Source organism: Mustela nigripes, chromosome 4 (genome assembly GCF_022355385.1).
Source record: "Mustela nigripes isolate SB6536 chromosome 4, MUSNIG.SB6536, whole genome shotgun sequence".
NCBI classification, from domain to species: domain Eukaryota; kingdom Metazoa; phylum Chordata; class Mammalia; order Carnivora; family Mustelidae; genus Mustela; species Mustela nigripes.
In genome coordinates, this window is record NC_081560.1 from 121538391 (window position 1) to 121565162 (window position 26772).

General features: G+C 38.1%; 1 protein-coding gene across 1 annotated transcript in view; it reads right to left on the reverse strand.

Moving 5' to 3' along the window:
* The window catches only part of PCDH15 (protocadherin related 15), a 784172-nt gene that overhangs the window by 38552 nt on the left and 718848 nt on the right, over nucleotides 1-26772 (reverse strand). The window contains exon 28 of the mRNA XM_059397646.1: nucleotides 22907-22995. Coding sequence (XP_059253629.1) covers nucleotides 22907-22995 — 89 coding nt within the window. The remainder of the gene's footprint in view (nucleotides 1-22906; nucleotides 22996-26772) is intronic.

Genomic DNA, 26772 nt, shown 5'->3' on the forward strand with positions numbered 1-26772 from the left:
TTACTCTAAAACCTGTATATTTCATAGATACAACTTTTTAAAAAAATTTATTCTCACGATTCTTGTTCTTTTAATTTCTTTAAACTTCTTACTATTACAGCTAGAGATTTAATACAACATATTCCATAATAACCTTTTAACTTGAACTTTTTTCATACATATACCTATGTTCTTTTTTTCTTTTTCTTTTAAATATACATATAGATATAAGCTTCAAGGTAATCCTCTTTCTCTAATGAATACTACACCTATATATATCTATGTATCTATGTATCTATGTATTTCTATGTATCTCTAGAAAGTTGAGTCCTTTAACAAAGATATAAAGATACACCAGGAAGAACCTTCCTCACCCAAAAGATGATTTATAACCACCCTCCCATCTTATTCTTCTGTCAGTGTTTCTGTGTATTTGTTTTTATTCTGGTATTATATAAATCTTATACTTGGGGCTCATTTTGGCTTTTTTTTTTTGGCATTTACTTTTGTAGGTCTTTTTGTCCATTTTTGTTTATATACTTTATAAATCTTACTTTTGGTGCTCATGCTGGGTGGGTTTTCTTTTTCTCTCTCTTTTCTTTTTTTTACTTTTTCTTTCTTTTTGGTGACTTCCAATTGCGCCAAAGCCTTCCAGGGTACATCTTGCCTGGATTGTGGTTGGTATATTCACCTATACATCCCCTCAACCACCTCTCACCAAGGAGGAGGTGGAGGAACACCAACAGAGGGAAAATTCAGAGACTGTGCCCTCTCCATCAGAGCTACTGGATATGGACATAAGTATGTAGGAAAGGGAATTTAGGATAACAATTATCCAGGCAATGGCTAGGTTGCAGAAAACCATTAGTGGCAACATAGCATCTCTAAGGGCAGAAGTGAGAGGCGACCTGGAAGAAGTTAAAAATGCTATCAATGAGATCCATTCTAATCTAAATACTCTTAACAGCTAGGATAACTGAGGCAGAAGATAGAATTAGTGATCTAGAGGACAAACTGATAGAGAAAAAGGAGGAGGTCTGGAACAAACAGCTTAGAAACCATGAAAACAGAATTAGGGAAATAAATGATGTTATGAAATGCCCCAGTGTCAGAATTACTGGGATCCCTGAGGGCGTAGAGAAAGAGCGAAGACTAGAAGATACAGTTAAACACATTCTGGATGAAAATTTTCCCAATCTGGGGAATAGAAGAAGGGTTCCTGTCCTAGAGGCAGAAATATCACCTACCAAGATCAATGGATCTAGAACGACCTCAAGGCACTTGATTGTGAAACTCATGAATCATAATTTTAGACAAGAGCTTCTGAGGGCAACTAGGGAGAAGAGATTCCTTATGTACAGAGGAAGGTCCATCAGAATAACATCAGACCTGTCCACAGAAACCTGGCAAGCCAGAAAGGACTAGCAAGACATATTCAGGGCACTAAATGAGAAGAACATGCAGCCAAGAATACTTCATCCAGCAAGGTTGACATTCAGAATGGATGGAGATATAAGAACTTCCAATACCAGCAAGATTTTAAAGAGTATGTGACCACCAAGCTGGCACTACAAGAAATATTAAGGGGAGTTCTATAAAAGAAGAAAGAACCCAAAAGTGACACAGAACAGAAATTTACAGAGACAATCTATAGAAACAAAGACTTCACAGGCAACATGATGTCAATAAAAATGCATATTCAATAACCACTTTCAACTTGAATGGCCTAAATGTTCCCATAAAATGGTTCAGGGTCGCAGACTGCATAAAGTGACAGGATCTGTCTGTATACAAGAGGCCCATTTGGAACCTAAAGATACATCCAGACTGAAATGAAAGGTTGGAAAAGCATCTTTCACGCCAACGGGCCTCAAAATAAAGCTGAGGTAACGATTCTCATATCAGATAAATTAGATTTTAAACTAAAGACTGTAGTCAGAGATAAAGAAGGACACTACATCATTCTTAAAGGGTCTATCCACCAAGAAGATCTAACAATGGTAAATGTTTACATCCCAATATGGGAGCAGCCAACTACATTATCCAACTGTTAATCAAAATAAAGAATCATATTCATATGAATACATTAATTGTAGTGGATCTTAACACACCACTCTCAGTAACAGACAGATCGTCCAAGCAGAGAATCAATAAAGAAACAAGAGCTCTGATGACACATTGGACCAGATGGACCTCATAGATATATACAGAATATTCCACCCTAAAACAACAGAATACTTCTGGAGCACACATGGAACTTTCTCCAGAATAGACCACATACTTGGTCACAAATCAGGGCTCAACCAATACCAAAAGATTAAGATTATTCCTTGCATGTCCTCAGACCACAATGTTTTGAAACTGGAACTTGACAGGAAAAAGCTTGGAAGGAATTCAGACACTTGGAAGCTAAAGACCACCCTGTTTAAGAATTTTTGGATCAACCAGAAAACCAAATAAGAACTTAAACAATTCATGGAAACTAATGAGAATGAAGACACATCAGTTAAAACCCATGGGATACAGCAAGGGCAGGCCTAAGGGGGAAATACACAGCCATCCAAACCTCCCTCAAAAAACTGAAAAATCCAGAATACACCAGCCCTCTTTACACCTTAAAGAACTGGAAAATCAACAACAAATTAATCCAATTCCACACACAAGAAGGGAAATAATATTAGAGCAGAGATTAATGAGAAAGAACCTAGAGATACAGTAGAACACATCAATGAAACTGGAAGCTGGTTCTTTGAAAGAATCAGTAAGATCAATAAACCACTGGCTAAACTAATCCAAAAGAAAAAAGAGAGGACCCAAATTAATAAAATTATGAATGAAAGGGAAGACATCATGACTAACACCAAGGAAATAAAAACAATCATCAGAAATTATTATCAACAGTTATATGTCAATAAGTTAAGCAACCTTGGGGTGCCTGGGTGGCTCAGTGGGTTAAAGCCTCTGCCTTCAGCTCAGGTCATGATCTCAGGGTCCTGGGAACGAACCCCACATCGGGCTCTCTGCTCAGCAGGGAGCCTGCTTCCTCCCTCTCTCTCTGCCTGCTTCTCTGCCTACTTGTGATCTCTGTCTGTCAAATAAATAAATAAAATCTTAAAAAAAAAATAAGTTAAGCAACCTAGAAGAAATGGATGCATTCCTGGAAACCTATAAAGTTCTAAACTGAATCAGAGGGAAACTGACAACCGGAATAGACCAATATCTAGTAATGAGATTGAAGCAGTGATCATAAACCTCCCCCAAAACAAGAGCCCAGGACCTGACAGATTCCCTGGAAAATTCTACCAAACATTCAAAGAAGAAATAATACCTATTCTCCAAAGCCGTTTCAAAAAAAAAAAAAAAAAAAAAAAAACAGAAACAGAAGGAAAACTCCCAGACTCTTTCTATGAAGCCAGCATTACCCTGCTCCCCAAACCAGGCAAAGACCACATCAAGGAGAATTTCAGACCAATGTCATTGATAAATATAGATGTCAAGATTCTCAACAAGATCCTGGCTTATAGGATCCAACTGTACATTTCAAAATATTATCCACTATGACCAGGTGGGATTTATCCCTGGGATGCAAGCATGGTTCAACATTTGCAAATCAATAAATGTGATAGAACAAATCAGTAAGAGAGAAGAACCACATGATCCTCTCAATTGATACACAAAAAGCATTTGACAAGATACAGTATCTGTTCCTGATTAAAACACTTCAAAGTATAGGAATAGAGGGAACATTCATCAAATTAATAAAATCTATCTATGAAAAACCCACAGCAAATATCATTCTCAACAAGGCAAAGTTGATAGCCATTCTTCTGAGATCAGGAACACAACAAGGATGCCCACTCTTGCCACTGTTGTTCAACATAGTACTAGAAGTCCAGCAACCACAATCAGACAACAAAAAGAAATAAAAGGTATTCAAATTGGCAAAAAAGAAGTCAAGCTCTCTCTTTGCAGATGATATGATACTTTATATGGAAAACCCCAAAGACTCCACCCCCAAACTACTAGAACTCATACAGCAAAATTCAGTAATGTGGCAGGATACAAAATCAATGGACAGAAATCAGTTGCTTTCATATACACTAACAATGAAAATATAGAAAGGGAAATTAGAGAATCGATTCCATTTACTATAGCACCAAGAACCATAAGATAACCTGGGAATAAACTTAACCAAAGAGGTAAAGAATCTGTACTCAAACTACAGAACACTCATGAAAGAAATCGAAGAAGACACAAAAAGATGACCATTCCATGTTCATGGATCAGAAGAATAAACATTGTTAAAATGTCTATACTGCCTAGAGCAATCTATAATTTCAATGCCATCCCAATCAAAATTCTACCAGCATTTTTCAAAGAGCTGGAACAAACAATCCTAAAATTTGTATGGGACCAGAAGAGACCCCAAATTGCTAAGGGCATGTTGAAAAAGAAAAATGAAACTGGAAGCATCACGTTGCCTGATTTCAAGCTTTACTACAAAGCTATGATCACTAAGACAGCATGGTACTAGCACAAAAACAGACACATAAACCAATGGAAGAGAGTAGAAAGCCCAGATATGGACCCACAACTCTATGTCAAATAATCTTCGACAAAGCAGTAAAAAATACTGAGTAGAAAAAAGATAGTCTCTTCAATAAATGGTGCTGGGGAAATTGGACAGCTATGTATACAAGAATGAAACTCAACCATTTTCTTACACCATATATAAAGATAAACTTGAAATGGATAAAAGCCCTCAACATGAGGCAGAAAACTATTAAAATCCTAGAGGAGAACTTAGGCAGTAACCTCTTTGACATCGGCCACAGCAACTTCTTTCAAGACATGTCCCCAAAGGCGAAGGAAACAAAAGCAAAAATGATCTTTTGGGACTTCATCAAGATCAAAAGATTCTGCACAGCAAATTAAACAGTCAACAAAGCAAAAAGGCAACCCACAGAATGGGAGAAGACATTCAAAAATGACACTATAGACAAAGAGCTGATATCCAAGATCTATAAAGAACTCCTCAAACTTAACACACAAAAAACAGATAATCACATCAAAAAATGGGCAGAAGAAGTTGGTGCAGCCACTTTGGAAAACAGTGTGGAGATTCCTTAAGAAATGAAAGATAGAGCTCCCCTATGACCCTGCAATTGCACTACTGGATATTTACTCCAAAGATACAGATGTAGTGAAAGGAAGGGTCATCTGTACCCCAATGTTCATAGCAGCAATGGCCACAGTCACCAAACTGTGGAAAGAACCAAGATGCCCTTCAACAGATGAATGGATAAAGAAGATGTGGTCCATATATACAATGGAGCATTATGCCTCCATCAGAAAGGGTGAATACCCAACTTTTGTATTAACATGAATAGGACTGGAAGAGATTATGCTGAGTGAAATACGTCAAGCAGAGAAAGTCAATTATCATATGGTTTTACTTACTGGTGGAGCATAAGGAATAACACAGAGGACACTGGGAGAAGGAGAAGAAAAGTGAGTTGAGGGAAATCAGTGGTGGGGGACAAACCGTGATAGACTGTGGACTCTGAGAAACAAACTAAGGGTTTTGGGATGGGGGAGATGGTGACCCTGGTGGTGGATACTAAGGAGGGCACATATTGCATGGGAACACTGGGTGTGACACATAAACAATGAATCTTGGATCACTGAAAAATAAAATAAAATAAAATTACAAAAAAGAAAAAAAAAGAAATATATAGAAAAGGATAGTTCATGCAAACTTTCCTCTTTATATTATGTTGCTTGAATTTCTTGTAATGGGCATAAGAAAACAATATGATCATACTTACAAAACACTATTTAGCTCCCTACTTCCTCTTCCTCAACTTCTTAAAGAAAAAAGAAAAAAATAAACATTTATCTGTTTGAGGGGCGCCTGGGTGGCTCAGTGGGTTAAAGCCTCTGCCTTCGGCTCAGGTCATGATCTCAGGATCCCGGGATCAAGCCCCGAATCAGGCTCTCTGCTCAGCAGGGAGCCTGCTTCCTCCTCTTTCTCTGACTGCTTCTCTGCCTACTTGTGATCCCTCTGTCTCTGTCAAATAAATAAATAAAATCTTTAAAAAAAAAAATTATCTCTGCTTGAGAGGGCGGAGGGGCAGAGGGAGACAAGAGCATCTCAAGCAGACTTCCCACTGAGTGCAGAACTTGATCTCACAACTCTGAGAACAGAACCTGAGCTGAAACCAAGAGACGGATGCTTAACCAACTGAGCCACCCAAGCACCCTAAGAAAAAAGAAATCTTTATATAAATATAGTTTAAAAATATAGAAGATTAAGTTGGAGTTGGAGCTGTCTAATAAATTCATAGTAAAACTCAGGTAAGTGGTTAGTGGGACATTTTCTTTTACTCATTCATTTATTTTCATTCATTCCATAGATTTTTTTTTTAAGTACCAAGGAACTTTATTCTCAGACCTATTGTTCAACCTGTGACTGCAGATAACATGTCACTATTTTGACAACACCTTCATTCTTTCCAAGTCTTCAGCCATAAGGTTATACCTTATTCTCATCATAACAAGATAAATGAATCAGATTGAAAGAGGATTACGGAGATACACTGAAGATAAAAGCAAAGGGGAACAAACATTTTACAAGTTTATCATCCCAGTTACCCTAAAGGTTAAGTTGCAGATTTACAAGAGTAATGACAGAACCGCATGATTTCAGTGAAAACCAACACAAGTTAGATCTTTTAAAAAAAGGGGTGGGGCTAGTATTGAATGCATCCCATAGACCAGGCACTGTTCTAGACACTTGGAATATATCAGTGAACAAAACCAAGATCTTTGACATCAGAGAACTTGCATTCTAACTGAGCAAACTGGACAAGATAATAAAATAATAAGATGTGGGGCACCTGGGTGGCTCAGTTGGTTAGGCATCTGCCTTCAGCTCAGGTCATCGTCCCAGGGTCCTGGAATTGAGTCCCACATTGGGCTCCCTGCCCAGCAAGAAGCCTGCTTCTCCCTTTCCTTCTGCCTGCTGCTCCCCCTGCCTGTGCTCTCTCTCTCTCTCTCTCTGTCAAATAAATAATTAAAATATTTAAAAAATAAAATAATAAAATGGAAGTAATGTTTAGGAAACATGTTGCTGAGATGTCGCTGTGTGAGCAGACTGAAGGAGACAGTGAGTAATGTAGACACACAGGCAGGAGCCTTCCAGAGGAGGAAACTGATAACCCTCCTACCCCCCACATGAAGAACCTGGTGTACAAGTGTGGGTGGAGTAGAGAAGGTGGGGGCGGATCATGCAGGGGCTTGTAAATGTGGAAGTAATGTGAGTGACCTCGCATTTAAAAGAAGCAAGCCTGGCCTCTATGTTGTGAACAGACTGCAACAGGGGCCAAGAGGAGAATGGGGGAAACAAGTTAATAATGACTTTAAGGAGATGCTTAAGGAGAACTTATTAAATGCCCAGTCTACTCAGTAATTTGGAGGAAGAGAAGACACAGCATAATTCCCGATTATGATCCATCTATGAACCACATAATCAGATATTAACATCTATGTATTATTAATATGCCTAGTTAAATATGCAAGAGGCATAAATCTTTTAAAATAGATCAATAAGAGCAATGCTTAACTGGACAAATACTTCCGGTAATTATCTAGTTGACCTAGATAAGCTCTGGCCTTTTGTGTTTGCTCATCTGGAAATAGGTCAATTTTTATAGATTATTCTTTGTTTAAAGAAAACCACAGAGGAGAGACTAGAGCTCAGAGATCAATTCCTGATGCTTCATTATTTCCCTTGAAGTGTCTACCTAGGCACAGATGGCTCTCAAAAGTGGGTGCCATTTTTTTCAGAGTTCTGCTTCTTTCCATTGCCTTTGTATTGAACTCAGAGCTCAGATCCCTTCTCGGCATCTTCTCGTGCCATCTGAGTTGTTTCTTTGTGAGGTCCAGTGTTTTGTGTATGGGGAAATGTTGTTGGTGTGGCGGTGGTATTACCACACTATTATACAGTATGTATTAAAGCCAGCTGGCATCTCAAGGAAAGTGGGATTTATGCAAAACCACCAGGCACTATTTGATGATACCATCTGAAGATACTTTAGGTCTATAGTGCAGAGAATGGACTCGACTGGAAAAATAAAAACAGTAATAGAGAAGTATTGATTGACTAAAATATTCTGTGAAAGATGCAGGCGGGCAGAGGATTTTCACCTGTGGTCCACGCGGCTGCCCCCCCACGACGCGCACAGCCGCCCCACGACAGCCCATACAGGTGTGCCCCCTGCAGAGGAGTGGGGCCATTAGCTGCTCCCCGTGCCCCTCCTGATTACCCAGCCTACTCACACGGTGGCTGCTTGCCCCAAGGACAATCCTGCCAATAAAGCCTTATAGAACGTTCTGTCCTTCCTCCCCAAGCTCCCTGGGAGACTTCCATGCCTGGCATTTTTCAAATAAAGGCTTATGCTAATCGTGCTCTGATTTTCTCCCACAGTTTTCAGTCACCTGCCCTCCCCCTCCCGCTGGCTTTATAGAATAAATGCTTGAAAGATGTACTAACATTAAATTTTAGAGTAAGAAATCTCAGACTCTGTTTTAGATTAGGATGGGGATGGGCCTATAGTTTATAATGTCATCATTGCTGAGTGGTTTATTACGTCATAAAGTGCATACTATTTGGCATACAATACCCCCTTTTACATGTGACAGTGTAGAATTTTACCTAAGCTTGTTGCTCCTGGACCACAACAAGGAGCCCCCAGCCAAATGTGTTACCAGGAAACTGCATAGTGCAAAGAGCCATTCTTCGCTAAGCCTTGGGAGATGCCAGGCACAGATCCTCCAAACTCCCATTTTTTGCCACATCCAAGATCAGCTGAACTGTTATGTCTCAACTGAGCAATCAAACCCACACACAAATATGCTTGTTAACCAAACATTGGTTAAGTGTTTCTCCTTCCTTCAAGTTTCTGGATTTTGAGCCACCCTTGGCCTATGACAGCATACATGCCCACAGGCCCCTCCTAGAATGGTGGATGCTGGGGCAAAACACTCTCTGGTCTAGATCCACTGTCCCATCACCTCACTTGCCCACAACTGGTCCTTTCTACCCTTGCTCACTGCTCCCTATGAAAGAATGGCTTCTTCTGACTAAACTTTGAGTGCTGTCAACCTCTGGGTCAGACGGTGTTCCCTATGACAATGACCTTCTCCCTAGTACCTTAGTTCTTCTCTCCCGCTTAGAATAATCCTTAGAAATAAAGTTTCTCTTCTAAATCCAGATTTGTCTTTGACACACGGAATGGGTAGACAGCTAAAGGAGACTCTTTCTCACACTCCTATGCAGTCTTATTAAATAAGTGTGTATTACCAGCCAAAGGAGGTGATAAGCAAAGAATTTTCAGCAAACTACATGAAACAAATGATTATTCATTAGCATCCCCTTTCCTCAATCCTCTATGTCTGCTGTGAAACAGCCACGAGACCCCAAATTTCCAATTGCATTAGCTGCTTTTCTCTCACTTGAGATGTGTGAATTCTCATCAGCACTGCTTAATTATAATTTAAAACTGTTCAAACAAACTAAAAACTGCAAGCTCTAAAGTTTGTTTCATCCACTAAACATGGCAAACAAAAACATGAGCAAGGCCTACTCAAGCCCCCCACAGCCGACTGTGGTAATGAACGGTCACCAGGACACCATCTACTCACGGCAAATGGAAGCCACCATGAGCCAAGGGTCAGTCATTGCCATCATGGACAAAACTATGTGCCTGGGACTGTGCTGTCCACACCACGAACCGACCACAGTCTTTATTAGATAAGCAAAAAGAAGACATCAATAAAAAAGGCACTACCACTCCCGTGACCCACGCTGACTCTTCTGGGTTTTATTTATTTATTTCTCTCCCTAAAAGCGCCCTGATTTCAATGGAGGAATTAGCCTGGTACCCAACATGCCTGACTGACTTAGATCCTTGGTCCTGTCCTGCCTCATCCCATGCCAAACACGACTGCAGGTGACACAGACCAGGCCCTCTTCTCTCCGGGAGTTTGGTTCTTGAGTCAAAGACACAAGAGCATAGAAAGGTTGGAACCCCCTCACTGAGGTGCCATGGGCTCATCACACTGAAATCACGCAGCACCTGCTCACCCTGCGGTTTTTGCTTCCCTGGCCCCTGCACCTGTCCCTGTTCAAGGCTGCTCCCCAGCCAGCGTTCCTTCCTCCTATTGTCACTCTTGGCTCCCGACAGCTTCCAGCAAAGCTCCCTCCACTAAAATTAGCCTCAGCCCATTTCCAGCACATTAGATCTCTCGTAAGACGCATATTTCCTTTTAAGGTCCCGCTGTACCAACACACAAGTCCTTTTTCTAATTATCTCATGGAAGCAACATCTGTCTGATTTTCCTAGTCCCAGTCTAATCGGCCCTGCTAGACTCTTTGTAATTCCGCTGGCCATGTATTCTTTCTGCTTAAAGTTGTGAAGTTGCTCATTATAGAGTTTGAGAAGAATCTGTATTCTGGAAAAATCTAGTCATTTACATTTGCCCTGCATCTAAATTCTTGGGAGCAATGTATCAATTTCAAATACACATAGTGTAAACAAACACATAGCAGAATACTACTTGATTATGACAAACTTTCTCAAAACAAAGAATGGTCTTTGATCTTCTAAGAAGCAAATATAGTGCAAATCAATTAGAATAGTAGTTACAATCATTAACCAAAACTTCAATTTTTAAGGGCTTATTTTTCTACTCTAGTTTAAAAGATCTGCAACTTACTCATAAAACTTAGTAATAGTTACTATGCCATCTCTAGACTAAGTTTCAAACACTCTAAAGTTCTAAATATAATTAACACAACATTTTAGAAGCATATACACACAAGTGTTCATATATGCATGTACTTTTATAAAAATACATGTTTGTGTTACAGATGCGTATTTATATGTATATGTTTTATACACATATAAGTTTACATGAAAATACATCAGTATAAAACATTTTTTGTGTTGCCACTTTAAACTAGTTTATAATTTAATTGTTTAATTGTTTAATAGATTTTTATAATAAATCCTGGATACATTAATAAATTTTGCAGTAAATATTGGAAGGTATATTTAATTGAATTTAAAAACTATGAAAATAGTTTTTTTCTTTAAATCATAAACTGAAGTCAGCAATGAAGAAGTGAGTCACTTAACTAATCTACCCTTAAACCAAGTGTTTTTGGTAGATGCCCCTAAATTTTAATTTACAGCATCACTTTATCTAGTTAGCTATATGTACCTCTTCAGTGAGTTTCAACCAGACATTTCATTATAAAAAATTAAGTGTGGAGCCTCAGAGAAACAGTTTTATAGCTAAAGTAGGTATTTATTTATGGTTGATTTACCTTTTAGATTTTCATACTAAAATTATTACAGTGGCTATCTTTTTTTTTAAGATTTTATTTATTTGACAGAGAGACATCACAAGTAGGCAGAGAGGCAAGCAGAGAGAGAAGGGGGGAAGCGGACTCTCTGCTGAGCAGAGAGCCCGATGTGGACTTGATCCCAGGACCCTGAGATCATGATCTGAGCCAAAGGCAGCGGCTTAACCCAGTGAGCCACCCAGGCACCCTAAGGTGGCCATCTTCTTAATTACCCATTTGGATGAATGGGCCAAACTAAAAATACTATTTAGTGGAAATTTCTGTAGCTGGGAGAAGCCCACTCCCTAGAAAAGGATGGGTTGGATTTTGCGGGGGGGGGGTGGTCAGGGGTCGGATTTTTAATTGAGTTTCCCTCCCTGCCAAGAGTGACTGGTTAGGGACCCAGCCTGCTGCTGGCCCTTGGACGGAGACTCAAATTAAACCTCTACCACTTGCTATCTGTGTGTCTGGTGGAAATTACGACTTCTAAAAGCTTTGGGGAACTCCTCTGTACAATGGGAAAAGTAATCAGACCTACCTCAAAGGGCTCTGTGAGAAGTTAATTAAACAGCATCCATTAAGTGCACAAAACCCAACAAATAGAAAGAGCAACACAAAGATGTGTTATTTTGTTGTGGTTACAGAAATTCCTTGCATTTCCTGAGGGTAACCCCCATTTGGCCTCTGGTAGTTAATACAGACTGGATTACATTTAACCAGCAACAGAGGGACTCCACCCTAGGTACCAGTTACAGTGTTTCAGAACCCTGGCTAAAGAACCCAGTGCAGATAGCCACAGGGACCCAAGGCAAGCTTTCCTGATATCCTGCAGGGACTTCCTCTGTTGATATAGACCCTTAGAGACTGGGAAACTGGACATCACACTTTGTATCTTTGTATCTTTGTATCTTCTATGATGTCTTGCAGGATATAGACATTCCCCCTCAAACTGGTATTTCACTCAGAAATGGTTAGGTCTTTTCACCAGAAGTGGTTTCATTTTTATAACGGATTCTTTTTTATTATTACTGTTATTTTTTTTTTATTGGTCTGCTTCTTTTACTTTGGCCCTAACTGATGAAAACCAAGTTCAGAAAACCCTTCGCAGGGCTCGGTCTCATCGTCTCTGTAATCGTCTCACTCTTAACCCATTTAATTTCTTTCTATTCTGTTTGCTTTATTTTTATGACTCATGTTAAATGTGTATTACCTAGCTTTATAGCATGAATCATTGTAAAATGCCTGAAATTCTCTTTGAATAGGTGGAACATTAAAAATAATTACATTTAGCATCTAATACAATTTAGATAGAAATGAAAATAACTGAAATATCATTTGTGTTACTGCTGATACAAATAGAATTTTCTTATATAAACTTGTGGTTGAATTTATTTCTCGTGTTTACAAAAGCCACAGCATGGACAGAAGTAAATTGTGTATAAATTGGAGAAAGTTAAGAAAAGAACCATATGTGCAATTAAGAGAGAGGAGAATTGGTTTTGCTGATCAGGCATCTGAACTGAGTGGATGCACAAGGGAACGGTCTATTACCTCAGACCACAGGTTGGAACTGACTATTAAAAAAATATAATAATAAGCTGTTTAGGGTGCCTGGGTAGCTCAGTCGCTAAGTATCCGATTCTTGATCTCAGCTCAGGTCTTGATCTCAGGGTAGTGAGTTCAAGCCCCATGTTGGGCTCCACACAGGGTGCGGAGCCTACTTAAAGAAAACAAACAAAAAATAAGCTGTTCTATTTGACAAAATTTCTACACTATAAAACTTAAAAGAATATGATAGAAGAGTTTTGAAAGGAACAAATGCCCAGCATGTATTTTGAAAATCTTTATACAGCAACAGTGACTCACACCCTAAATCTGCCTTCTAGTTCTCTCCTCTTTGGTGCGAGCAAAAGCTCTGAAAAATACACTGAATGGAAAGTAGGATATTTGGGAAAAGTACAACAAAGATTATGACACTCTACTTTTTTCTGCTTTTTTTCTCTAATTTTTCCACAATTGTGTTTCCAAAGATTTTTTGATAAAAAGGTAAGTACAACAGAAAACTGGAAAATGGCTTTCTTCACTGTTTTTGTGAATGGATTTTACCTTTGGATTATGAGTAACCACTTAACCCAAATCACAGGATAAAATATACCTGTACAAATTAAGTTCTTTTACTAACTTTAACTTTATTCTACTAACTTTTGTATGTTAATAAGTGTTATCACTTATGTAAGTGATGTTAATAAATAGTTAATAAGTGATATATACATATATCATAAGCCATAAATTAAAATAAGAGTATTAGAGCCAATATAGTGGTACCCTCACTATAATTGTCACTTATGAATTAAACTGATATCCCCCCTCAATCAAAATCTACTCTTCGAACTTGCTATGTTCTTAAACAGAATACCCCCTCCAATATGACTTTACTTTTTTTTTTTTTTGAAGATTTTATTTATTTATTTGTCAGACAGAGATCACAAGTAAGCAGAGAAGCAGGCAGAGAGAGAGGAAGGGAAGCAGGCTCCTGGCTAAGCAGAGCCTGATGCAGGGCTCGATCCCAGGATTCTGGGATCTTGACCTGAGCTGAAGGCAGAGGCTTTAACCTACTGAGCCACCCAGGTGCCCCAAGCCCAATGTTTTTTGTAAATGCATATTGCTGAGAAAAATGAGAATGTGTGGCACAATTATATATTTACATTTTCCTCTATTACATGTACCAGATGGCAAATATTAACTAAGAAAGTCGATCATTCTTCAGTACTTATTTCTCCCAAAGAAACTAGTATTGTTTTGACTATAATGGTTCTGAAATTTGTTAATTAACAAATGACGCATATTCTGACCACTAAAATACAAAACAAACCTATTGAAAGCAGAACATCAGCACTCATAATTCTTTACTGAATTACTATACAATGGAATCTTTAGAAAAGGCAAACTCTAGTTGTAAATCCCTTGTTTTTGGTTAATTCCACATGTAGGGAATTATATACTTGACCCTCAAACACCACGGGTTTGAACTGCCTGGATCTGCAGATATATAGAAGAGTTTTAAAAGGAACAAATGCCAAGCATGTATTTTGAAAATCTTTATACAGCAACAGTGACTCACACCCTAAATCTGCCTTCTAGTTCTCTCCTCTTTGGTGCGAGCAAAAGCTCTGAAAAATACACTGAATGGAATAGTAGGATATTTGGGAAAAGTTTTTATAGGACAACACCTTCAATGTATTTTTTCTCCTCTATGATTTTCTTACTATCACTGTCTTTTCTCTAACTTATGTCCTCATAAGGATATAGCATATAGTCTACAGAACATACAAAATATGTGTTAATCAACAGTGTTATTGGTCAATAGGATTTGTAGTTGAGTTTTTGGTGAGTTAAAGGTTATATGCGGACTTCCAACTGCAGGGCACCCCTGAGCCCTAAGTGATTTAAGGGTTAACTGTGTATGAGTTTGGAAAATCCATGGGACATAAAATAAAAAATAAGAATTTACCCTAATAGCAAAAATGAACTATTGGGACTTCATCAAGGTAAAAAGTTTTTACACAACAAAGGAAACAGTCAACAAAACTGAAAGAAAACCAACAGAGTGGGAGAAGATGACATATCAGATATGATATGACATATCTGATAAAGGGCTAGTATCCAAAATCTATAAAGAACTTATCAAACTCAACACCCATGGAACAAATAATCCAATCAAGAAATGGGCAGAAGAAGCAAACAGGCATTTCTGCAAAGAAGGCATCCAGATGGCCAACAGACACATGAAAAAGTGCTCAACATCACTGGGCATCAGGGAAATACAAATCAAATCCACAATGAGATACCACCTCATACCAGTTAGAATGGTTAAAACTAACCAGTAAGGAAACAACAGATGTTGGTGAGGATGCGGAGAAAGAGGAACCCTCCTACACTGTTGGTGGGAATGCAAACTGGTGCAGCCACTCTGGAAAACAGTAAGGAGGTTCCTCAAAAAGTTGAAAATAGAGCTGTCCTAGGACCCAGCAATGGCACTACTGGGTATTTACCCCGAAGAAACAAATGTAGTGATTTGAAGGGGCACCTATACCCCATTTTTTATTGTAGCAATATCCACAATAGCCAAACTATGGAAAGAGCCTAGATGTCCATCAACAGTTGAATGGATAACGAAAGATGAGCCTCCCGGATAGGACACATGAAGGGAGACCTCCCCTCTTTGTAACTATGGTTCCATGTTTTTAGCTCAATACTAACACATTGCAGATAATTAAAAATTTTGCCATACGACATGAAATATGAATTGGACTTCAAATTCCTATACTTTTCCACATTTCAAGGAATTAAGCATTAAAGATACTATGACAGTATGAATGAGTAACAACACTGAGATACTACATTGTAAAAGTCTGGTTGCATTCTAGGCTAGCTTCCATTCTGTGAAGAGCTATGACTTCTTACCACATGTACATTCAAACTAAGTATTTGTGCTTGCAAAAAGAGAGGACTTCTCTTTCTCTGCCAAAATAAAGCCCTAAAATGAGTATTTCAGGGAAAAAAAAAAAAGAAAATGAATTCGCTTTGTGTTGAAACAAAGAATCACAAGGCTTTGAATAAAACCAAATCCTATTTATGTTTTTTTTTTAAGGAATTATACCTCAAATATTAAAAAGTAGGATTTCATTTTATGTTGTTTGTGTTTTATTTTTATGACTGGCTTCAATTTATTTTATAGTTATTACATGCCAATTACAGAAAATGATGTTTTCAAGAGTTGTCTATTGAAACGTCTATATTTCATTCTGTTAAGAATTAGATCATTGACAGTCAGCTTCTGTTGGTAACCTCCCCAACTTCAATCACATCTTGTGCTAAGTATACTTAAAATCAGCATATGATTGCCAAAGCTTACAACAGTTTAATTTAAAATGCAGCAGAGAAGAAAGATTGCACGACTGAAGAAACTCTCAGGTACATACTAACATTCCATATGTTCCAGCTGGGTTTATGCGTTTTCACAGAGTACCACTGGTTTCATGGGATTGTACCATGCCTGCTCACCATACTCACTCAGTTCATGAGGAATAAGTATGAGAGGAAAACAACCTTAATGCAGGGCAAAGGAAGTGACCGTGTACAGCAAATAACGGTATTTCAATTCACCACCAAGTTGGGAAATCAGCAGAATGATGATGAGAAAGAATTGGGCCAGGACATTTACGGATGGGAACCAAATCCTGTTCAAGTCGGTGCTCCCCAAGAACAAAGCACTATTACTTTCCCACATATCATGTTACCAAATTCTTCAGTGGCTAAGTAAGAAAAATACTTGTTATTTTTTCCCACCTGCTCAGACCCCAAACCCAGGAGCCATTATTACTTCTTGACTTTGCACGTGCATCTAATCCATGACAAGTTTTAGAGGCTGCGCCTTGAAAATGTACCCTTGATCTAGTCACTCCTTGTGTTCATCTCTACCTCCAGTCCAAGTCACCAATGACCTCTCCCTGCACTCCTTCCTGTTACAGACACGCAGCGGGTTGCCTCATCTCCCACCTCATCTCCCACTCAACAACCTTGGAAAACACGAGCCACAACATGATTTCTCTGTGCAGAGCTTCACAGGCAACACTGGCCAAAAGAAATATAATGCAAATTACATGCAAATTCAAAAATTTGAGTACCCACATTAAAGGACTAAAAACAAAAATGGTGAGATTAACTTAAATATATTTATTTCACTCAGTATACCCAAAGATTATCATTTCAGCATTTAATCCACTTAAAAATATTAATGATATTTTCCCTTTTTTGGGGGAGTAGCAATTTTTTTTAAACTTGATATGTATATTATACTTAGATCACCTTCCATTTGGACCTGCCACACATTCCAAGCACACAGCTGCCTAGTGGCTAGCTACTGGACAACGACTTTGTATCTTACACAGAGTAAGATAATAAATCCTCCAAGTCGCCTGTGAGATGCTATATACTAATTTTCTATCTTGACAGGACAAGCATGCTCCAACAGCTGTGTTTTCACACCAGCAGTGTCCTCTCTGGGAAAACACCCTCCACACGCCAACCCCCATCAAAGCAGCCACACGGCTGGCTCTCTTCCTTAATTCCTTTCTGCTTGGATTTCAGCTTAGCAGTAGGCTTTCCTCGGTCATCCTATACAAATAGTACCTTTCTTCCATCATTTCATATTGGCATTTTTATTTGTTTTTATTGCCCTATTATTATATATTCTATATATAAATGTTCTATACATATATATATATAATAAAAATAAATAATATACTTTTGTTTCCCTTTTCCCCCAATAGAATATAAGCTCTATGGGAACAGGGACTTTGCTTTGTTCATTGCTAAGCCTCTAGTACTTACAACCAGTAACTACTTTTTATTCTTTAATACATTTCCAGCTTCACATATGGATATTAAGACTTAAAGAGTTTAACTGAACAGTCCAAGACCTCCTAGCTGGTCACTGATGGTCCAGGGACTTGAGCCAAGGGTCCTCTGAACTCAAAAGGAACTGGCTTCCTGAGTAGGAGTCCAATTAAAAATCACTTGGGAATTTTACATTAGATTTTCCCTGAAAGAAAATTCTTACAGGAATTCTATTCCTATTCTTAAAGGAATCTGAATAGATTAAATAAGCATTTTTTTTTTCCTGTTTCGAGAATGCAACACTCCAAGTTAGGATTTGACAAGTTAAAACACACAGGCTAAATTCAGGCTATTTTCTGTTTTTGGAAATAAAGTTTTATTTACACAAGTACTGTCATTAAAATCATTAAAAGAACGGTTTTTAAATTTTAAATTCCCATTCACATTTAAAAATTATAATGGAAAGAAATGATGCAGTAAAATAATTTAAGTAACATTATAAACATGGTTTTGAAATGTACTATTAGTCTATTAACATTCATATTTACAAGATTCTTATCTGTCCCTATAGAGATGGTGTCCTGAGTCCCCACTGACAGCTCTAAGTAAGGACAGGTTAAGAGTAATCAAAGCTAGATGTTTATGGATTTATCTTTCCATTTGATATTTCCCCTCAAGAGCAGTTTTTATTACACTGATGTAAAAAAATATATAAGTGCTAGTATTTATTGTTTACTGTTTCATAGGTTTTCTTTCCAAGATACTTCATAATTTTCCTCCTAGAAATATGTATCCTGGCCTGATTTCTGAAGTATGTTTTGTAACCTTAACCTAAGGAGCCATGGGTAAGTTAGGCAGGCACATTTCAGATGCTGCACCAATATTTTGTGGAGATGGGCCCTCCTCTACCAAGTCAATGCATACTTCCGTAAAGTTCTACTATCACTGAATTTCCATATTGTACTTAAAGTAAGAGAAGTATTTGAGGAACTCCATGACCTAGATGATCAATTCCAATTCCTGCTGTAATGCAGGACTTCTAAAAACGCCTTTATTTATATTTTTCAAAAATGCCATTTCTGCAGATTCTTAAAGATTTAAATCTTAGAATCCTAAGCTTCCTGTACTCCTTTGGGCTCCATGGTAAAGTGGAAGGAGAAGAGACACGAATCCAAAGTTTTCCTACCTTCCTCTTGAGACATCCTTGCTAGCAGTTTGCTGGTAAAGCGAGTTTCTGTATTCTTACTCTCCCAGCCATTAATCCCACTCCTTACCTGCAAGAATTTGTAAGAGAAACACAAGGCCCACGAGGAGATAAATCCTAAATTCCACCTAAAATACCTCAGAACATAAACATGAAAGGCCACCTATGGGCCCAGATTCTCAAAAAAAAAAAAAAAAAAAAAAAAAAGAAAAGAAAAGAAATATGTTTCCCTAGAAAGGAGCATTGGTTAATTCTATAAGCCCCAAATGGCGAAAGCCATAAAACAATTTTCAGTACAGCATTTATGTCCATTCAGGGGAATGGGGAGTGATCATTACCATTACTACAGCAACACCCCTTTGAAGGAGCTCTGTATTTTGCCATCAAAGGATACTGACCCCGTCTGCAAAACCTTCCTCATGATGAAATGAATGTATTAGGTCATTACCTTTTTCTTTTATCAACCCTCCCAGTCTGCCCTGATTTCATGCTTCCTGAGAAAACTATGGATTATGATCTGGCCTCATTTATGGGTCTGCTTAAAGGAGGAAGTGAAAGTGATGATCATAAGAATTCAAGTTTCCCACTTTGTAGGGTGAGGCTGTCTCGTGGGAGATACAGAAAATGGCTTTGGTGATGGTGTGACTTGCCATCAAAGAACGTCTATAGGAAATGAGTGTGCTGGTGAGCGTTTCCACCAGAGCAAAGAACTCCTATGTTTATTTAACATCCTCACATGATCTGATCATTCTTACTCTCTTCTTACTTAGAGCTGGGGGTGGGGGAGGGGAACAGGACACCATCTCTACAGGGACAATTATGAATCTTATAAATATTAACATTAATAGAGTAATAATACATTCTAAAACATTTTTATAATGTTCATAATGTTATTTAAATGAGGGTTTTGGAGGGGAGATGGTGGGGAATGGCCTAGCCTGGTGGTGGGTATTAAGGAGGGCACGTATTGCATGGAGCACTGGGTGTGGTGCATAAGAAATGAACCTTGGAATACTGAAAAATAAAAATTAAAAACAATAGTTTTACTACAAAAAAATCTTTTTACTACATTATTTCTCTCTATGATAATTTTTAAATGTTAATAGTAATTTTTATTCTAAAAACAATATTTGGATTTATTGGTTTTAATGATAATACTTGTGTAAGTAAAACTTCATTTCCAAGAACAAACAGCAGCTAGAAGTTAGCCTGTATCCTTTAACTAGCCAAGTCCTAATTTAGTGTATTACCCACTCCAGATTACAAAACAAACAAACAAAAAAGCAAAAAGAGAAAACAAACTTATTCTCTTCAGATTCCTAGAACTGTCATCCCATTGTTTACATGGTTACACGTGTATTTCTCTTCTTCCCCTGGATGCTCAGGGAGTGTTTGGTGCAGACTCAAGCTGAATCAGATCTAACAGTCCTTATCACGACCACTAGCAGCTTTCGGAAAGGAATCGGAGAAGCGACACACCTTATGATCCCAGCCACATGACATTCTGGAACAGGCAGAATGATGGAGGCAGTAAGGATGAGAGGGTGTGGGGGGAAGAGAGGAGAGGGGTGGAGAGAGAGGACTTTCAGAGGAGTGGATCCATTCTGTACCACTATTACAGTGAGAGACAGATGTCATTACCCTTTAGCACAAGTCCAACAGAATGTACGCCACCGACAGTAAACCTAACATTAACTATGGATTAGGCGTGATTCTGATGTGTGGTATAGGTTCACTGGTTGTAACAAATGTATCAGAGTCTGGTGGGAGATGGAGATAGTGAGGGAAGCTGTGTTTAGTCGGGGAGAGAGCACATGGGAATTCTGTCTGTATCTTCGGCTTCAATTTGCTGTGAATAAAAATTACTCTAAAAAATAGAGCTTATTTTTTAAAGGGATCAAAAATTTCTGTTCTTAAGGATCTCTAAAGTAACACAGATTTTTAAAAACCTACAATAAGGAATTAGGCATTTGCCCTCCATGTTTACTGCATGAGCAAATTTATACTTAATTCTTTTAAAAAGCAACAACACAGGATTGGAACTCTTGTTCCAATTTTCACGAGGAAGAGGTGTGGCCCTAGGTGTGAAATCGCTTGCCTGGAGGTCACACACAGCTACAATAAGATTCAAACTTGTCTGTTTGAATTCATCATCTGAACTCCAAACTCAACTACCCTCTTTGGAAAGAATGGAAAAACTGGGGTCTCTGTCTTTACCCTCCAGACTGGGTCACTAACCTCATTTCTTAGAATTTCTGTTACTCCTAGAAGAGTCACAATTCCCATTGTCCTGGCTGACATTTTTTAGTTTTCGACAGTAACCCCATGATATTGGCTTTATTAGTTTCTGTGAACAGATGACTAGAAATGGGGAGGCAGTCTGGGGAGGCTGACGTGATTTGCTCCCCCTCTGGTTTCTAAGCTAATGTCAGAACTCAAAGGTCCTTCCACAGGAATACATTTCTCTCAAGACTTGATGCCTGTTTTTTCTCATTGAGAGCTTCATTTCCACTTAAGAAGAAAAAAATATAAACTTCTATGAAATTATACTTCTTTCTGGTCATTTTTTTCTGGTTTCCCTCAATTTTGTCTCCATATGAGAAAGGGGAATCATGATTTTGCTTGTGTAAAATTTTCATTCAGTAAAATGCATTGAGTGCCCACAATATGTCTGGAATTATAGCAATGGAAGACAGGTCTCCTAGCCTCAAGGAGCTTATACTTCAGTGGGGAACTGACATGCAATGAAAATATTAGATAATGCTGTGAAGAAAAAATAGAGCAAGATGAAGAGCTACCGGCTGAAGATGGTTCTACCATCTTCTGGGTGGTATAATCAGAGAAGGTTTGCTTCCATAGATAACATTATGCAGCTAAGAGACAGGGATGATTCTAGATTTTTGCAGGTACAATCAGCTATTTTTCTGACGAAGACTAAATATGTGTAAACATCCCTCGAAGAAGTAAACCAGATACTGCCTGATTGATATTCCAAGCATACACATTGAGAATCACTTTCTCCATAGGACATTGCACATGACACACAAAGGTTAAGTTTGTGAGAGGTCAAGGAATAATTGTTATAGAGCACATATGTTTTCATTAGGAGAAGCACTCATGATTTCATCAGTGCTTTTCCTATTGTATTTGACACATAATTACAGAAAGTATAGCTGTTGATAGCTGATGCTTCTTCAGGCAGCATGGAAGTGAAAGATACTTTGTTAGAAAGCAGCAGTGATAGCTGACATCTGTCTGCTTGAACTCAAGTGAAGACAAGGAATAACAAGAATGTGCCTCTGTGAAAATTAGGAAATGACGTCAGGCTAGGTTTGTCGTGCAGAGTGAACTAGAAAGGCATCTTAATAATTCTCGATAGCATTCAGAATATTAGAAAATGAGAACTTCATAAATAGGCACAACTTTGAGTCAGCAGTGGCGTGCCACAATGTGACATACATTCTAGAATACTTCAAAATATGTATTGGTGAAAGTTAGTCTTCATGATTTTTGAAAGTGTAAGCTTGAGCCATCTAGATACATCACTATGAGAAATAGCATTCCCTGCACCAGCTGGATTGCTGAGATAATGAGCTTTCTGAATAATTTGGGGCCATAAAATCAAGATATATATGCTCTAATAATGAATATTAGGATTTACTTGTATGCAGCATTCTGAGGTTAAAGCATTCTGAGTAAGATCTTCTCAATCTCATTTCCATACCTACTCGAAGGCACGCTCACCAGCTTCCCTTGTGTTAGATGAAGCGGTTTCAGGAAAAGGGTAACCTGAATTATTAAAATGACATATTGTAATATATCTTTCATCAGAACACTCTAAAAATTTGAAGGACCTAATCCAATCAAATTATAGCCAAATGCAAATCAATATATAAGTAAGCAAAATCCATTACTCTGTAAGATCTTCTATCTTCTTTTCTACCAGAGTCGGGGGCACATTGGAAACGATGACCTGCATGTCCAGCTGATTGACCACGGAAACCTGCAGGAAGTAAAGCCAGAGCCTGTTCAGAACTCAGCAGCATTTCTTTTTCTTTTTCTTTTCTTTTTCTTTTTTTTTAAATTATGTTCAGTTAGCTACAGTATAGTTCATCATTAGTTTTTTATGTAGTGGTCAATGATTCATCAGTTGCATATAACACCCAGTGCTCATCACATCACATGCCCTCCTTAATACCTATCACCGGGTTACCCCACCCCTCTACCCACCTCCCTTCTGTAACCCTAAGTTTATTTCCTAGGGTCCAGAATCTCTCATGGTAGAATAAGTCTAACTTGGGTGCCTGGGTGGTTCAGTTGGTTAAGCAACTGCTTTCAGCTCAGGTCGTGATCCTGGAGTCCTGGGATTGGATCTGCATCAGGTTCCCTGCTCAGCAGGGAGTCTCCTTCTCCCTCTCATTCTCTCTCAAATAAATAAATAAAATCTTTAAAAAATTTTAAAAAAGAAGTAAGTCTAACTTACTTAGACTTCTAGTGTGGTTGATTTGTGTGTTTGTTTTGTTGGTTATTTTCTAAGGCATGAAAGAAGATGCATTTATTTTTCTAATTGGGTTACTGAAGGGCGCTCAGGATAATGGAAAACCCAAGTTTTACAAACCTCAAGAGATCACCTATCCAGTGTGACTAGGAAGCTGAGATATGACTAGTTTGAATAATTCACTCTATGGGATCATCACACATAGTCTTCATGTTAGCTTCAGCCAATTCTATGTTTGTGTGAATAAAGAGATAGATACACATTTATATGTGGGACTAAAATAAGCTAGTTTAGCAGCTGTTTACAAATCAATTCTATTCACTAACATTTATGGAATTCCTTTTATGATCTTACTTAAAAAATTAAAAACATAGTATTTATTCAGCATGTGTAAACTACCATTTACTTTTTCCCCCTCAATACTCCATAGGTTTTCACTCATTTAATTATAAATATGACCATATCAGGTAGTTATTACTATCATTCCACTTTTTATTTACTTATTTAAAGATTTATTTATTTTTTTAGAATGAGAGAGAGCAGATGAGCAGGGGGAGGGGCAGAGGAGGAGGGGAGAATCTTAAGTAACCTCCACACTGAGCCGAGAGTCAGATGCAGGGCTCCATCCCATGATCCTGAGATCATGACCTGAGTGGAAATCAACAGTTGGATGCTTGACTGAGCCACCCAGGGATCCCCATTTCACTTTTTAAAAAAGAAAAATAACAATGAGCCTTTTCATCCCTAATGAATATTGCCATGTAGGAGAAAAGGTCCAGATTTGCTGGACCTGGCTATTTTTCAAGAGAAGAAATCCAAAATATTATACAAAATATTTCAAATAAATAGAAATCTTTCAAACCATGTACGAGTCTCATAATTTATGTGTACAGACTAAATTAAGCCAGGGATCTGTCTGAATACCACCTTGGAGCAAACACCAGCAGTTCCAGTCCTGTACCTCTAACTCATTATTGGCATCTGGGACCCTATGTCCAAATTTCCCACAAATGTGTACATGGATCCTGATTGTGGCTTTACCGAAAAAACAAAGCAAAACAAAAGAAACAAACAAAAATGGACTTCATTAGAAAAGGGGATTAACACACTTTTTTTTTTTAAACGATTTTATTTATTTATTTGACAGAGATCACAAGCAGGCAGAGAGGCAGGCAAAGAGAGAGGAGGAAGCAGGCTCCCTGTTGAGCAGAGAGCCCGATGTAGTGCTCGATCCCAGGACCCTGGGATCATGACCTGAGCTGAAGGCAGAGGCTTTAACCCACTGAGCCACCCAGGTGCCCGGATTAACACACTTTTTGTGTAACTTTTTTTATGGGTTCTCTTTCTTTCCTGGTCTCAGTCTGAATAAAGAAACCCTAATGATGGGGCGCCTGGGTGGCTCAGTGGGTTAAGCCACTGCCTTCGGCTCAGGTCATGATCTCAGAGTCCTGGGATCGAGCCCCACATTGGGCTCTCTGCTCAGCAGGGAGCCTGCTTCCTCCTCTTTCTCTGCCTGCCTCTCTGCCTGCTTGTGATCTCTGTCTGTCAAATAAATAAATAAAATCCTTAAAAAAAAAAAAAAGAAACCCTAATGAAAGTCAAAGACACAAGGTGGAAAGAGTTCCAGTCCCTAAATCTCCATTTTCTGGAATGCCATCAGGAATACCACCCAGCCATGTACACTCTTGTTGTGTCCTGTGAGAGAAACATACAATGTGTTAGGTTAAGACCCTGAAATGTTTTGGAGTTTAGGGTTAAAAAAGTCAGCCTACCATGACAAACACCCAGGGCTCCATTACGTAGGAGTGCTAGATTCTTAGTAATTGGAGGGCAACAAAAAACTAGAATGTTAGTTTTATGTGGGTGCAGGGAAGTGGTAGGATTTCCTTTTGTATAATTACGTTTTAAAGTTTCAGAAGCTCATTTATAAGTAATCTTTTGGAAAGAAATCAATTCATGTGCTGGGGACTCAATCTGGGAGCAAAATTTGGCCTTGACGATAGTAATAACTCTACCATTTGTCTTTTAAGGACAGCTGGTACTTTCTCTTTATTCAGAAGGATAAAGTACTTACTCAAGGGAATTTTGAATTTGCTGATGAGTTTTGGGGCTAAATTCTGACTGAACTAACAAAATGAATTAAGATTTAAGATCCTTCAGGAGCGCATGAATAGTTCAATCGGTTAAACATCTGCCTTTGGCTCAGGTCATTACCCCAGGGTCCTGGTACTGAGCCCATTGTTTGGAGTCTGCCTCTCTCCTGCTTATGCTCTCTCTGTCCAGTAAATAAACAAAATCTTAAAAAAGGTTTAACTTGCCTCAAAATATATACATATTAAGCTTACAATTTATCAAAAAGATTTTTTGATCTTAACTTCTGAAGACATACTTTTGTATTAAGATAAAAAACAATGTAGTTGCAATTCTGATAAAGTAACAAAATTCAGATTGCATGTAACTCAGAAGTATTTGTCTCAGACTGACCTATAAGTAGTTACTTTAGAAGTTTTAAATCTCCTTGAAGTATAATCATGATTTATAGAGAACACATACATCTTTCACTATGCTGGCCAAGAAAATAAGCTAATATAGTTTAAATTTTGATCTTTCAAAGGAATGCTAATTCCCTGAATCTTGACTTTATCTATTATCTATAATAAGGGTATTTAAATGCTTAAGATTCCTAGATTTTATTTGTTACTTTTCTGGTACAGTCTTTATGCAAATAATTCTGGAAATACACATGTCAGTTTATTATACCAACTATAACAAGTCTGCTTATAAAGACTTTTTAAAAACGTAGTTCTATCACTGTGGGATCAATCTCTGTAATGGATGAAAATTATGAGCAGCAGTCTAAAGAAGGAAAAGTAATATTTGTGAAGCACAATATTCTAAAACCAGAGCTTCCTAGTTGATATATCCTATTATTTCTAAGTCCTTTTAATCCTTCTTCATAAATTGCTCAGTTTTCCTTTCTTCTGCCCTCCCATTCATTCCCAAACAGTGTAGACAGTGCTGCCCAGTAAAAAAAAAGAAAAGAAAAAAAAAAGAAAAAAATAACAACATAAGCCACACATACATGCCTGATATGTCATTTCAAGTGCTCTGGTATTCACTATAGGGTACCAGAGGATAAAAAAATAATGAAAGCCATCTAATAATACACTTAACCTAATATATTAATAGAGCATCATTCTCACACATACTGAATACCAAACAACTTATTAAGGAGGCATTTTTTACTTTTTTATACCAAGTCAATGAAACTCAGAGTGCATT